The sequence below is a fragment of the Erinaceus europaeus genome, chromosome 1 (assembly GCF_950295315.1).
Source record: "Erinaceus europaeus chromosome 1, mEriEur2.1, whole genome shotgun sequence".
NCBI classification, from domain to species: domain Eukaryota; kingdom Metazoa; phylum Chordata; class Mammalia; order Eulipotyphla; family Erinaceidae; genus Erinaceus; species Erinaceus europaeus.
In genome coordinates this window covers 45,729,129-45,745,063 of record NC_080162.1, presented here as the reverse complement: position 1 = coordinate 45,745,063, position 15,935 = coordinate 45,729,129, and the positions used below count along the sequence as shown (strand labels likewise).

At 45.6% G+C, this 15,935-nt stretch overlaps 1 protein-coding gene across 1 annotated transcript in view; it reads right to left on the bottom strand.

Moving 5' to 3' along the window:
- Nucleotides 1–15,935, bottom strand: part of ATP9A (ATPase phospholipid transporting 9A (putative)) — a 189,407-nt gene that overhangs the window by 17,180 nt on the left and 156,292 nt on the right. The window contains exons 16-23 of the mRNA XM_007533060.3: nt 14,217–14,309; nt 11,310–11,393; nt 9,550–9,720; nt 7,325–7,423; nt 4,435–4,524; nt 4,189–4,333; nt 2,657–2,721; nt 1,187–1,342 (exon numbers count right to left, since the gene is read on the bottom strand). Coding sequence (XP_007533122.2) covers nt 1,187–1,342; nt 2,657–2,721; nt 4,189–4,333; nt 4,435–4,524; nt 7,325–7,423; nt 9,550–9,720; nt 11,310–11,393; nt 14,217–14,309 — 903 coding nt within the window. The remainder of the gene's footprint in view (nt 1–1,186; nt 1,343–2,656; nt 2,722–4,188; nt 4,334–4,434; nt 4,525–7,324; nt 7,424–9,549; nt 9,721–11,309; nt 11,394–14,216; nt 14,310–15,935) is intronic.

Here is a 15,935-nt window from a genome sequence, read left to right as displayed (position 1 = left end):
GGAAAATCAATCAATAGTTTCTCAACACCTAAAATGTTTTCTCTTCCTTCCTCTGATCTCCTTGCTAAACCTGGTCAAAGACTTTACAGGAGCTGGTAAAAATGGAGGTAGGAAAAGACCTTTTACACTCTAGAATCCTTTGTGAAATGGAAGGTGGGAGGTCAAGATGATAATCCCCAAGAGAAGATTAATAGTCATGACAAGTAAGCTTGACTCATGCTGGGTGTGTTGGGCAGAACTGCACTGTTAAGACAGTCTCCACACCACAGACTTCCTATCCTCACTCTCAGAACACTCAAAGAGACCTGGAGATCTGGGTGGTTGTGCACCAAGTAAAGTGCATGTGTTTACCACACACAAAAACTGGAGTTCAAGCCCCAGGAGAGAAACTTCATGAGTCATGGAGTAATACTACAAATAAATGTCTTTCTCGCCCTCCCTGCTCCCCCCCCATCTGTCTCTATTTAAAAAGGGAAAAAGGAAGGATGGTCAGGGGAAATGTGGCTACAGGAAATGGTGGATCCATTGTGCAAGCACCAAGTCCCCCAGCAATAACCCTGGTGGCAAGGAAAGAAGAGAGGGAAAAAAAAAAAAAGCTGGGATCCCTGTGCCTAAGGAGGCTACTCCCCAAGGGCCACCACATACATTTCTCATCTGCCTTGAGCCTCAGTCTACAGCCCTCTGTAACTGTCTCATAACAACTGCTTGAGGTTTTGAGATCCTACATTGTGAACAATCAGACCAACATAGTCCGGGATATAGACAGTGCTCAGAAGAGTTACTCTTCTTTTGTGTTGGGCCCTGTTGGCCTTGGCCTCTCTATGTGAAAACTCAGGGGCAAAGTATTCACGTGGTATTTCACTATGTGTCTTTCCCTCTAGTAAACCAATCATGACAACTGTCTCCCCATTACAACTATGGTCATTTACACGACTCCCACTTTGTGCCAAGTACAGACAACCCTGCTGAGCTCAGATCCACATGAAAGAGCAAGAACAGTCTTCCTCACCTTCTAGCAGATGGACCTAGGACAACTCTAGGTCTGTCAGCTAGAGTGTGGTCAGGTGAGGATTTAAATTGACAGGGCTGAGGTAACAGTTGAACAGCACAGTCACATTTTCAGGCTTTTTCTATGCTGGTCACATAGCTGAGTGCACTCACGCAAAGCTACCAGCTGCCTGCTCACCTGCATGGTGCTAATACAGAGGCTCCTGTGGATCACAAACTGGCTGAGGGCTGCTGACCGCTTGTAGCTGTTCCGACCATGGACCATGAGCAACCGGCCAAGATGTTTAAATTGAGTGATGGAGAAGTCTGCAGCCAGAGAAGCCTGCTTTCCTTCCTAGAATTAGATGAAATTGGGCACTGTCAGAAGCACCAGAGGTCAAAGGCAAGGACATTTCTTTTAATTGAAAAAGCAAGACACTGTAAGAAGATCTTTGAAGACTTCAATAGAGAGATTCTTTGGTTTCAAGCTACACATGGTTGGTGGTCCGTGTCTAAATTTGATTTTAAAAGAGGAATTCATTTAAATAAAAAACATTCCAAATCACAAATAGTTATAATTTGGAGGTCAAATGAATCCAGTATTAAGCCTTAGGGGGGTTATGTTCAACCCAGAACGTGTATCAGAGCAAAGATTCATTCAAAGAGAGGTATTTTATAACATTCAGATCTCTGGAGAGTTAATGTAAGGCAGAAGGGAAGAAACCTGATCCTTCCAACCATATTAAATAGAATCTCCTGGACATACAGCTCTGCCTATTGACCAAAGTGGAAGTAATTTATAATCAGGCCCTATAACAGAATCCTTTAATTTTAAAAGGTGCAGGATGGATGTCACTAATGGGCAAGTACAAATTCTCTTGTCAAGTACAAAACCTGAATCGAAACTGTTTGCCCCACAGGAACTATGGGACATCCTTCAACTGTCCTCAAAACTTCAAAACTGGGAGTCGGGCGGCAGTGTAGCGGGTTAAGCACACATGGCACAAAGCACAAGGACCAGCGTAAGGATCCTGGTCCAAGCCCCTGGCTCTCCACTTGCAGAGGAGTCGCTTCATAGGCGGTGAAGCAGGTCTGCAGGTGTCTCTCTTTCTCTCCCTCCTCTCTCTATTTCTCTCTGTCCTATCTAACACTGACAGCATCAATAACAACAACAATAATAACTACAACAAGAGCAACAAAAGGAAAAATAAGTAATTTTTTTTTTAAATTTTTAAAAATCACTGTGAGCTCTTTTAGTGAGAGGCAAACTACACCATGTTCTCCCAGAATTCCCATGAAGTCACCACACAGCATGCTAGTTCAACACTTTTCTTGACACTGCTTCAATAGAGAAAAGTTCACTGAGCATACAGCGAGACAATTTCTTTTTTAATTTGGCTTCTGACAAGCATAATATCAGTGTTTGTCAGTCTATAAGATAAAGTAGTGAGAGGGACTATCTTTGACCTCGGGGAAATACTAAGCAGTTCAGATACATGGTTTCTTACACATTATCATTTGAAGCTAGAAATTCCAAAAGCAGTCAATCTGTGTCTTTGTGGGGTGGAAAGACTTCAGCTCATAAACAACGCAACAGCTTGGTCCTATCACGAAAACCACTAGGCAGCAGGGACCTTCCCGTTTCCACCACCACCCCACACTCACTCACCTTGCCCTCCACACCTACGCCACAGTCTGATTCCTGAATCATGCTGACATCATTGCCACCATCGCCTACATAACAGAGTGCAGGGAAAAACCAGGTCAGAGAGAGGCAAGAAACTCCCCCATTCCATTCTTATCTTATTTTTTTATTTTAATGGGTTGGGGTGGGGTGGGGGAGAGAGAGAGAGAGGGAGAGGGAGAGGGAAAGGGACAGGGAGAGGGAGACAGAGCACTGCTCAACTGTAGCTTTTGGGGATGCTGGAGTGAAACTTCACACATGAAAGTCTTTGTTACTTTAAATAACCTGTTTTGCCAATTTCACTGAGTACCAGGTGCCTTTTTCAGAATGTCTGGTTAATCACTTTGGCAAGTATGGGGTAAGATTCCTATTTTACAGGCAGAAGAGCTGAGGATCAGGCGGAACCCTGTCACTGCCTGGGAGGGCCAGCTATTGACTGCACAAGGCTGTGTATAACCACTCCCTACCTCTGAGGGGTGGTAGCTAGCTGGGCTTTCAGCAGCAGCAACAACTGGCCCCTCACTCTTTCACCAATTAATTACCTTACACATTACATTGGCAAGCACTTTTTAAAGACTGATTTTAGTCTCCATAAGCATCATGTGAAAAGTCACAATTGTTACCCCCTTACACTAAGGAGTAGACTGAGGCTCAAATGAGTGGAAAAAGCTGCCCCAAGTACCAGCTGATAAAAATCTAGGAGAGAGTGGACCCCACAGGCCATCTCCGCAGAGTGCCACCCATCTGCAGGGGTGTGATCCCTGCAGTGCAGGCTCAGGAGAAATGCCTCTGGGCACTCTTAGCTTCATTCCCTCAAAGGGAAATATTAAAAGTAAATGCTAGGGAGTTGGGCGGTAGCACAACAGGTTAAGCACACATGGCACAAAGCGCAAGGACCAGCATAAGGATCCCAGTTTGAGCCCCGGCTCCCCACCTGCAGAGGAGTCGCTTCACAGGCGGTGAAACAGGTCTGCAGGTGTCTGTCTTTCTCTTCCCCTCTCTGTCTTTCCATCCTCTCTCCATTTCTCTCTGTCCTATCCAACAACGACGACATCAATAACTAACAATAATGACTACAAAAATAAAACAACAAGGGCAACAAAAGGGAATAAATAAATAAATATTAAAAATAAAATAAAATGATAAATGCTAATAGTGCAAAGAGCACCAAAGACCTCAGAGGGAAGACTATGACCAATGAATGTAAGTACCCTGGGGGATGTAAAGAACAGGGCAGCAGGGGCTGGCGGTGGTGCATCCAATAGTGTGCACATGAGCATGCACAAGGACCTGGGTTCAAGACCCAGGTCCCCACCTGAAGGAAGGCATGTTTCACTAGCAGTGAGACAGTACTGCAGCAGGTGTCTCTCTTTCTCGCTCCTCCTCTACCTCTCCCTCCTCTCTCAATTTCTCTCTGCCCTATCAAAGAGAGGAAGAGAGGCAGGAAGGGAGAAGGGAAAAGAAGAGCACAGCAGCAGAATCCAGCTGTCCTCAGGGTATCCTCAGACCAGTCCTACCTACTGCACAGGTGAGCTTCCCGGTGCGCTCCTGCAGCAGGCGCACGATCTGGGCCTTCTGGGTGGGGGCACAGCGGCAGCAGACCACAGCTGGGCACTGGCAGGCTAGCTCCATGAACTCATACTCGTAGTACTTGAGGCAGACCTGGCGGGGGAGGGAGGCAGAGATGAAGCAGAGTCACCTCCCTGCCACAGCAGGGCATGCACTTGCAGGAAGGCCTGCCTCTCAGGGGTCCCCGTGCCCACCTCCAGGGAGTCTCCAGAGATGACCAGGGCGCAATCATGCTTCCTGCGGAAGGCATTCAGCTCGAGGTGGGCTTCCCCGCGGTTGGTCACCTGGAAGGAGACAGAGAGAGGAAGAGGTCTTGCTCTCCGGAGGTCGTAGAGCAACACACAGCGGCTTCCTGCAGACAGTGGCTACCGCAGCCAAGGGCCCCCACTGCTCCCTGGCCACCAGACGCAGAGCCAATCTGGAACCTGTTTGTTATGAATTCATGGGAATCAGGAGAGCCTGTATACCAATTATCACCTTCCATTTCCCCCAGGTCTGCTGTGACCCATGGAACAAAAATAATGAACTTTCATTCTGAGCCAGACACTGTGATAGCACTTTTCACAGATTTCTCCCAACTATACAGGTAAGAAGCCAGGAGAGACTGAAGCCAGGCGAGACTTGCTGGCTGGCCTGGCTGAATCAACACAGGGCTACACGGTGGGTACAGCAGCCAGGCAGACAGCAGTGAGGACAGCTTTTCAACAAAGGACCAGGTGTGAAATACCATAGGATTGTGTGGGTCATCCAGTCTCGGCCCCCAAAGACTTGACTGTCACAGGAGTGCCAAAGCAGGCCAGACAGTAATGGAAACAAGCAGGCATCTCTGCCTTTGCCTAAAACCAGTACAGACCACAGGGTTCAAATCCTGACTGCCACTCACCACCTGCGGCATTGTGGGAGAGTTACTTAATTTTTCTTTTCTTTTTTATGAAAGTTTTTTTTTTCCATTTCTTAAATTATCTTTATTTATTGCATAAAGACAGCCAGAAATCGAGAGAATGGGGGAGATAGAGAGGGAGAGAGACAGACACCTGTGGCACTGCTTCACCACCTGCAAACTTTCCCCCTTCAGGTGGGGATGGGGGGCTCTAACCTGGGTCCTTGCGCATTATGACATGTGCAATCAACCAGGTGCACCACCACCCGGCCCCAGTTACTTAATTTTTCTACTTCCAGTTACTGATGGGTATAGTGAGATTAAAACTAATATCTACTTGGGTATTAAATGAGACAAGATAATATTTAGAATAATGACAGACATTTACTAAGTGTTCAGTAAATGTTAGATGTTCCGAGGAGGGGGGAGAAACAAAAAGGCTTCATTTATCAGAACAAGTGGCTGAATTCTCCACATGGTTAATTCTCACTGTTTGTGAAAGTCATTTTTTTTTTTCTCGAGGGTTATTTCTGGGACTCAGTGCCTGTACTAGGAATCCACTGCTCCTGGAGGCTATTTTCCCCCTTTATTGCCCTTGTTGTCTATCCTTGTTGTTGTCATCGCTGTTGGACAGGACAGAAAGAAATAGAGAGAGGAGGGGAAGACAGAGAGGGGGAGCAAAAGATACCTGCAGACCCACTTCACCGCCTGTGAAGCGACCCCCCTGCAGGTGGGGAGCTGGGGGCTCGAACCGGGATCCCTAAGTCGGTCCCTACACTTGGTACCATGTGCGCTTAACCCGCTGCAACCCCCGAAAGTCATGTTCTACAAAGCTGCTATGATTAACAATAGATACCTGGAAAAATAAATATGGGATACATAGTCAATAGATTACTTTTCTACTGTTAAAAAAAATGAATTGCTTTTTGGGACAGGACAGTTAAACTTGAGGTGATTATGCTATGTGAAATAAGCAAGGATATGAAAGACAGTTACTGAATGGTTTCACATATATAAAATACGAAAATAAAAACTAGAGTGAACTAGCACAAACAAACAAAATGAATTCAGACTTGGTGAAAACTATGGTTGCTACGAGAGGGGTGAGGAAGGCAATGGGAGGAATGGGTAGAGGGGTCTTCCTGATTGTAAGGTGACATTAAAACTCTGGTGGTGGGTGTGATGAGTCCTACTCATACCTAGAGATACAAAGCCAGGGGCGTAGGCGCTGGAAAACCTAGTGAAGTGCACACATTATAGTGTGCAATGACCCAGCCAAGGATTTGGCCTTTGAAGAGTCAGTGAAATCCTGGACTTAATATGTTAGATTCCAAGTGCATGAGCTTACCAGCATCTCTCATAGTGATCATGTCTGACTTTCCTCAGCTTCTCAAAGAAGCCACACCTCGCAGGAGTTGGGTGGTAGTGCAGCGGGTTAAACGCATGTGGCACAAACTGCAAGGACCAGGTAAGGATCCCAGTTCGAGCCCCTGGCTCCCCATCTGTGGAGGGGAGGGGGCCGCTTCACAAGCGGTGAAGCAGGTCTGCAGGTGTCTATCTTTCTCTCCTCCTGTCTTCCCCTTCTCTCTCCATTTCTCTCTGTCCTATCTAACAACAACATCAATAACAGCAACAATAATAACTACAACAACAACAAAAAGGGGGCAATAAAAGGGAAAGGAAAGAAGAAAGAAAGAAGGAAAGAAACCACACCTCTCACCAGGGTAATGCCAGAATATGACATAGTCCAGGTGGTGGTACAGGGGAGAAAGTGCTAGACTCACAAGCATGAGAACCTGGGGGGAGCAGGCAGTGGCACACCTGGTTAAGCACACACACTACACAATGAGATCCCAAGTTTGATCCCTACCATCACCTGTGCCACAGTGATGCTCTAGTTATCTCTCTTATCTCCGCCCCGCACAACACACACACACACACACACACACTCCTGATAGGTAGACAGACAGACAAGAAGCATAAAACAAGACTTTAAAGAGGTGTTCCGGAACCACCACTGAAGGAATAATATAGCCTCCCCTCGGTCGTTCAGTGATTCCACCTAAACCAATTCCGCCTTCCCTAGGTAATACATATCTCTCCCGATCCCTTCCACAACATCATTCAAGACTAGAAGGCTACATAGGCCAACTGCAACTGCCCCTCCTTCAGCAACTCATGCTCCAATGCAGAGAAAGATTTACCAGTCGAAAAATGTGGATGTCTTGGTTTCTGGTCACCAGATGTGCATTCTTTGCTGTGCATGTAGCCGTCTCCAGCTTGTCCCCCGTCAGCATCCAAACCTGAAATTACGATGTGAAAAAGGTCCTTTGTTAGTGTTTGAGGCTGCCTGCTCCCTGCGTCAGCTGAGTTTCCAAGAGCATCTAGCTAGACTTGATATGTTCTGTGTTAAAGCTCATGGTGTCCCCAACACACCACATGAGATGCCCCCATTCAATGACTCTGGGACCCTGAACCACTACTGGTGGCAGCAAAGCTGACAGGACACTTTCAGAAGGTTGATGACAATGGACCAGCAGATATCATGGAGCTCTGAGTTTATAATCTACCTTCTGGGAATTGTTCTTCAAGTACAGTCCCCAAGAAGAGAATGGCCAGGTGAAAGAGAAACTATTTCTGTGTCCAATAGGCAGCACTGATTGTCGTATATCACCTATGTGGCTGAATGCCTGTAAAGAACTCTCAAGGCTATAATGTGACTATAAAATGCTGATAATAGTGGCCTGGGAGGAGGTGAAGAGGATAAGGTGTTGGATTCTCAAGCATGAGGTCCTGAGTTCTATCCTCTGCATGGAGTGGTCCTCTGGTGTTCTGTTTCTCCTTCTCCTTCTCCCCCCCCCCCTTTTCTTTCTCTCATAAATAAATAGATCCATCTTTTTTTTTTAATGCTGGCAGTAAACATGCCAGGTTCTTCCACACCTCCTAACAGGTCTCTCTGTTATGCTACAATTCAGTGCCATGAGTTCAGAGATTGACCGACTTGCTCCAAAGTCCCATAGATGGCTCCTGCCTAACTAAGGCCAGAATCTGTCCTCACAGTTTAACCAGGAAGTGTTTCTAGTTCTCTTTGTTCTTTTTGTTCCCAGGGAGTGATCTCAGCATCAACAATCAAAGTAAACCCTGACAATGAGAGAAAGAAAACACAAGATAGGGTCAGGGAGACAGCACAAATAGACAGCACAAGACTTGCATGCAAGAGGTCCAAGGTTCAATTCCTGGCACTGTATATGCCAGAACTGAAAGGAATCCTTGTATCAGTCTGTCTGTCTGTCTTTGTCATAAAACTAAACATTATTAAGCAAACTCCAATTTGGTACCAGTCTTCAGGGCACGCTATTCAAGAACAAACACTAGAAGAGGAGCTGAGAGGCTCCAGTTCTTAGAAACTATAGAAAGTTGTGGGTCCTCCAGGGCCCCTGTCCTGCACCAGGATACAGGGAGGTGCTGCAAGGCAGTACCCAACACTGAATTCCATTCACCTCTTGAAACAGAGTTCAGTATCTAAGATGGACAGTAAATTCCCTCTCCAGTCTCATTTACTGCATCTGGGGAAGAAGCTGAAAAAGAAAGTTTCCAAGTTCTACCCTCCTCTGAAGGGAAAGTCTTCCTTAGGCTTTATATAAATTACCTCACTGTGCCCCTCCCCCTCGTATCTAACATGAAAACAAAATAAAGGAAGTCCAGTCCGTGCTGTATAAAAATAGCTCCTCGTCTTTTGGAGAGAGAGAGAGTGAGAGAGAGAGAGAGAGACTTTGAGAAAGGTAAAGCTGAACCTAGAACCCTAAAATTCCCAGGAGATAAAGTAAGCACCATGATGCAACAGAAACGTTCTTGTGGCATCAGTCTTAATAAAGTGAGATCTTGCTGGTAGTTTTAGTGGGTAGGCACTTTGGCCAAATGAAGGTCTGTGGTCTCAGCCAAGAGCTGCCCTTGTTCAGGAGTTTTGAGTAAATTCCTCAACACTCTGCTGGATTCACCAGGATGCAGACTGTCCTCAGACGCCCTCTACTGTCTTTCTGGATGATATTCCTGGATATGCTAGCTAGATGTATCCCAAATTATAGAATACAGAATAGAAACATGCCAGGTAATCACTTTCTTGGTCATTCATCCAGACAGTAGGTTCAAAATGCTGCAAGAATACAGCAAACCCTCTAGATATGCTGGACTTGATGGTACAAGGTTAAGAAGGTCAGCACTTCTGCCTTCAAGAAGCCCAACATGGGGAGGGAGTATGAGCGAAAAGCAACCACACGCAGGCAGGAACACATCTTGGACAGGATAGCAGGTCACTGCCATGCACTAGTTTTTAAGATCCTGCCTGAAGGATTAGTGACATAATTCCAGAATTCATCTCTATAACGGTGTGTTGTTTTATTGGTTTGTGTCCCTTGCAAGCTGATCCTACCTTGATGCCGGCATTCCTCAGGGTCTCCAGGGTTGGCCTGACGTCTGCCTGGAGCTGGTCTTCCACCCCCGTCAGGCACAGCAGCTCCATCTCCATCTCTAGGCTCTCAATCACTGTGGCCACTTTGAGGGAGCGGTCGTGCACACTGAGCTTAGCCTGGACATAGCGGGCCTGGGACACACCAGGAGACACGGTCACCACTTACGGAGAGGAGGGATGAGGTAACCAACCGGTGCCACGCATGGAGCCAGCCACACGGGACAGGGGACTCTAGCACAAATAAGATAAGCCTCCAAGTTGGGAAACTGAGTCTCCCAATCTCTATTCATGTTCATCAGTCAAGACACTGAGCAGGCTAGACCCTAGCTCTACCACCCCCACCCCACCTGCTAGGTGACTTCTGGCAACTTGTTCTCTGAGCCCTAGTCATTTTCATCCATGAAGCAGCAATAATGGCCCTTGCCTAAGGGACTGACACAACCCAAGGTCTCAGGATATGGCAGGTATACACACACACACACACACACACACACACACACACACACCTTCTATAACCAACAACTTTCCCCACTGGCTTTGCTAAAGACAACGTCACACCTTCAAAGGCCATCAACCCAATCCTCTGTTGAACTCTTTGCATTGTTAGCAAGTACCTGGAAGAAAATCAAAATCCCCTCATGGACTGATTCAAAGCACAGGCCTTTAAAACCAAAAGGAAAGGTGGGTAGACAGCATAATGGTTATGTAAAGAGACCCTCATGCCTGAAGCTCCAAATCCCAGGTTCAATCCCCCTGCACTACCATAAGCCAGAGCTGAGCAGTGTTCTAGTAAAAAATAAAATTAAATTAAAAAATCAATAAAAATTAAAAGGAAAAAAAGGAAAGGAAGAGAAAATTTATGAGATGGAACTCTTATTGAATAAAGCTTACAAATAATTAAAATACACAAAAGAAACAGCCCCAAACAAAATGGTATCGGGTGGAGAAGGGCCTGGGCTCTGAAGTCTACCCCCCAGCCTCAGCTCTCTCCCTTCCAGACATCCTTCATGTTCTCGGCTTTAATCGAGGACTGGGGATAAGACAGACACACACACACACATATCCCCACCCACCCCCTGCAAAGAATCCACAACTTTTGGAAGAAGAGAACAATTATAAAGACATATGCTGGAAGCATTGAAGTCAACAAGCTAGTCCAACTCCATGGCTACTTACGGTTTTAAAAAATTAGAGCTCCAAACGGTGATTCACTCTATACTTCCCAAAATTTAAGACTATATGCCAGTGGCTAGTGTTGGAGATCCAAGAACAAATCAGACTGATAAAAATCTCTGCCCTCCAAATTATTTTATTTCAAAAAAGGAATAATAAAACATACTTAAATAGAGGCGAGGCCATTATGGATAGTGGTTAGTGCAGTGAAAAAAATTTAAAGGAGCAGTGGAAAAATGAGGCAGTGGGACAGCTCTGGACAGGGAATCCAGGAAGACTTCTCAATGGAGGTGACGCTAGCGCTCAGATCCAATGAGCACGGTGGGTGGGGGAAGGACAAACCTGAGACTACGCGGGATTTTCGGAGGGAAGAGAGCTCCTGGCAGAGGGAAGACAAGCACAAAAGTGTGGAGGCAAAGCTAGAGCTGGTGAGCTCAGAGATGTCTGTGCACCTGAAGCAGAATGATGCAGACAGCTGGGAGGCACAGGTGACACGGAGCAGGGCAGGTAGGCTGAGAAAAAGACCTGAGGGTCACAGAGCCACTTACTTCAAAGTCCTGATACTGCTCCTCCGCTAGAGACTTCTTCGCCACCACGAGCACCCGTAGCCCCTCTCGGGCCATGTTTCCACACTGAAAAGCAGACCAAGGTCAGCAGAGAACAGCCTAAGGCTTCACCTCTGAAGTCCTGAGGCTTGCTGAGGAGGATGTGAATGTCAGTGTCAACACTGTCCCCAAAGGCACGGCAAAATGGCAAATCAGAGCATGCCTTTCCCCTGACATGTTCTTCCCTGATTCAGTGCATGAAAGAGACGGCTACAACAGCACGCAGCTAAACGTTCTCTACAGGCATAGCACACACGTCAATTGTTTTTCCTTTTTTTTTTTTTTTAACATGCAGAGAGAGAGGAAGCAAGAAAGGGAGGGAGGGAGAGTGGGTAAAGGAAGGTGGGAGACCACAGTACTGAAGCTTCCTTCGATGCAGTAGGGGCCAGGTTCAAACCTGGGTTGTGCACATGATAACATTGCACACTGTTGAAGTGAGTACTTTTCTGTCCTACATTTCAACATTTAAAGTCAACTGTGTGGAATTCACAGACAAATCTGGATTTCTGGCAAGGTGGACAAACCAAGCTCTAAAACGGAAATGGAGGTGGGGCCTTAGAAGTGAATAAAAATGGGTATCATCTTCCACACACGGGGTCAGCCACCTTTGCCCACATGCTCCATGAGCTTCTCTGGTGTGCGCTTTCTCATTTTCCAGATTAAAAGTTAAAACTATGGTGGGGGAAAAAAACCTTATCAGTTGGGGGAGTTTTTAACAATGAAGTAAAATCACTAATTTGAGCTTTATAAATACATAATAATAATAATAGTAAGTCATGAGCCATATACTCAATGGAGTATTACTCTGCAGTTTAAAAAAAGGAGTATAGTGTGTCCTTTGGGATTTAATGGATGGGACTGGCAATGACTAGGATTAGTAAAGTTAAGTAAGGAAGTGAAAGATAACTACAGGATAATTTCACTCATAAACAGGTTATAGTATGACATTTATTTATTTACTTATTTACTTATTTATTTATTTTACCAGAGCACTGCTCAGCTCTGGCTTATGGTGGTGCAGGGGATTGAATCTAGGACTTTGGAGCCTCAGGCATGAGAGTCTCTTTACATAGCCATTATGCTATCTACCCCCACCTCATAAATGGAATAGATAGAACTGAAACTTGTGAACATGTGAAAAAAGATTTTTAAAAATGTATATATAGTTAACCAGCATCTATGACCTTGAGAGAACGTGGCGGTCACTGCTGGAGGGAAGGGAGTGGGGGCACAAGACTCTGGTGGTGGGAGGGGGTACGGAATTATACCCCTACTGCCTTGTAATCTTATAAATCACCAATAAAAGGCTTTTTAAAAGAATGCTAACTTCATGTAAATTGGAAAACAAAAAAATTGAAAGAGATCTACAAAGAAAGAGAGGTGGGTAGGAGAGAGAAAAAGGATGAGAAAGAAAGAGAAAAACCAAGCCTCTCTGGTTAAACTGAGTCTCACTCCAAATCACCACAGTCAGTGATGGGTGGGAAGCAGCTGTACTTGTACGCAGCCAGAAAACAGCTATCAAGTGAAGAACAGCTACTGTGTTTACTACTCAGACTGTGTCCCTGTCTGAAACACACGGCCCAGCCGGCTTCATTCATTTGAGCTACATTATGTGGCCCTATCAGTATTTGGGTTTTGTAACTCCCAACTGAATGAATAACATTAGATTTAAGATATGAATTTTTACCTGAAGCTGAGGGGTGAAACAAACAAAAATTCTAGTAAACCTGATAGTTTTTTTTCCCTCCCTACTGCAGACAGTGTTCTGTGTTACAAGCAGGGCAGGAGGTTTTTGATAACCACACCTTTGTATAATCACTTCCCCTCTGGTATGCACTGCACCTAGTCATTTGTTTCTTTTTTATTTGTTTGTTTATTTTTATTTATTTATTTTCCCTTTTGTTGCCCTTTTGTTGTTTATTGTTGTAGTCAGTATTGTTAGTTATTGTTGTCATCATTGTTGGATAGGGCAGAAAGAAATGGAGAGAGGAGGGGAAGACAGAGAGGGGGAGAGAAAGACAGACACCTGCAGACCTGCTTCACCGCCTGTGAAGTGACTCCCCTGCAGGTGGGGAGCAGAGGGCTCGAACCGGGATCCTTATGCCGGCCCTTGTGCTTTGCGCCACATGCGCTTAACCCGCTGCGCGACACACCCAACTCCCCTAGTCATTTGTTTCTAAGAAACAGAAGATGGGGAGGTCCCTTTTGAGAACAGGAAGCTTCTGCCTACTGGTCTTTCTGCTCCATCACAGGAAGAGAGTTGTCTGCCTGTTAACTATCTCCATGGAGAGACCCACATGCAAGAAGCAGAGGGCAACCAGTATGCAGTGAGGATCTGCATCCTGCCCATGACCACTGAGTGAGCTTGAAAGTGGATCCAGCCCCAGTTGGGCCTTCTGATGAGATCTGAACCCAAACCTTGTCCTTGACTGCAGCCTGTGACTCTGATGCCTTGCCATAAAACCAAGAAATGCCCATGTGTTCAATGTGCTGCCAAGTTTTGAGATAAATTAATAGGTAGCCTCAGATAAAGAATTTTCAGAGAAGGGGCCAGGTGGTGGCACACCTGATTGTGCCCACATGTTACAGTGTGCAAGGACCCAGGTTCGAGCCCCTAGCCCCCACCTGCATGGGGAAAGCTTCACAAGTGGTGAAGCAGGGCTGCAGGTGTCTCTCTCCCCTCCACACACACTTTTTCTATGTCCCCTTTCCTTCTCAATTTCTGTCTCGATCAAATAAATGAATAAATAAATACATTTAAAAAAAATGTTTTTCAGAGAATTTTACCACACAAAGAAAACTTGTAGAGCATGCTTTGGGGGCCTGGTTTTCATTCCCCACATCACCTACCTCTTCCTCTAGCCAGTCATTGTACTGCACGATGCCAGCCATGACAACATCTGCTCCCTTCATGTAAAATGTAATTTCTCCAGTGGATTCATCCTGGAGAGAAAAAAAGGGGGGGCTTGAAAGAATGAACAACCAAAGGGAATACCCATTTTGTGCTCCAGTGTCTCCTTCCCATGGTCGGTGGTTTACTGAGTGTATGCTACAGACACCAATGTTCTTTCACTTGGCTCAAGATGAAAAGTACAAGGAAGGGGCTCCCACTTTGCAGCAAAGACCACAGAAGATAGAAGAAAACTCAGAGTGCCTGGGAAACAATTAAAAGATGAAAGTGAGATCAAAAGGATTAAAGAATCTTCTTATTATTTTTTTTAACTTACGACTACTACTCAATGGGAATGGCTCCCACGCTGTAAGATAATGTTAGATTTAAACGTGGGACTGCCAGAATCACTAAGTTGCAATCTGCCAGAAAGAACTGGGGAATGAAACAGTGATTTAGATAAACCTTTGGGACTGGAGAAGTCTCTGGTGGGGGTGGGCAGCAGGTGTCTGGCCACTACTAACTCAATGTCAGTACCAGTAAAGCCTCCATGGTGACAATTAAAATGTCTCTAGGCATTAACAAATGTTGAGAGTTAGCAGGGGAGGGGGGCTGCTGAGGAACAGCATTGCCTCCTGTAAGAACACGAATCTAGATAGTTCTAGCCCCCTAAAATTACATTAACAACATTAGCAAAAGGCTAAGTCTCCCAGATTTCCAACTCAGAGTGACCAGATTTTCTGGGGAGTGAGTGACACTATGGCACAGACACTGACTTTATAAATAAATTAAAATTTTACAAAAAAGAAGAAAAATCCCTGTGTTACTATCCCTGCCAGGACAAGACTCCCCAATTCCCCCAGAAAGGCTGTATGTGGAGAGCAAGGCTCAGCCCAGTGTCCCCAGCCCAGACACTCGGTTATGTCTGCAGGCATTTCGGCTACCTCCACAAGCTATGGCATTTCATGATTAAAGGTTAGGGATACTGCTAAACATCCCTCAGCAAAGAATAATGTAGTTCATTTAGGGGGGTGGGGGGTAAGGAACTGAGACCTCAGGTTCAGTCACCTGCACAGCAAATGCTGGAGCAGTGTCTGGCCTCTTCCCCTTTCAATTAATAAATACACTGAGGCAGCTTGGAACGTTCCTACTCATGGCCACAGAATGTGAGCTCAGATCTACAGGGATGCAGAGGTCACATAGGCTCCTAAGCTGAATATGGGCCCCAAATCACATCAAATCAACGGGGTTTACAGTCAGCAATATTTATACCCCTTTCCCATATTTGGGAGCTACTCTCTTCCCTGATCCAGCTTTCTGGTCCTTTTTCCAGCCATAACATCCTCTCCCCAGACAATAACTTAGATCTACCTGCATATCAGATATCAGGCTCAAAAAAAAAAACAAACAAAAACTAGTATAGTCATGGGCTCTTTGGAATATAACTAAAATAGGCCTACTAACTATCTACAAAACGGAGACCCCTCAACTCATCATCTGAACTATTCCAGCCTTTAGGTTCATGACCAGTCAACAATTTGTTTGGCTTTATATGTTGACTCTTTTTTCAGCCACCAGGTTCCAGATGCTAAGATGATACCAACTGGACTTGGGCAGACAACCCCACCAATGTGTCCTGGAGCCCTGCTTCCCTAGACCCCTGCCCCATTAGAGAAAGA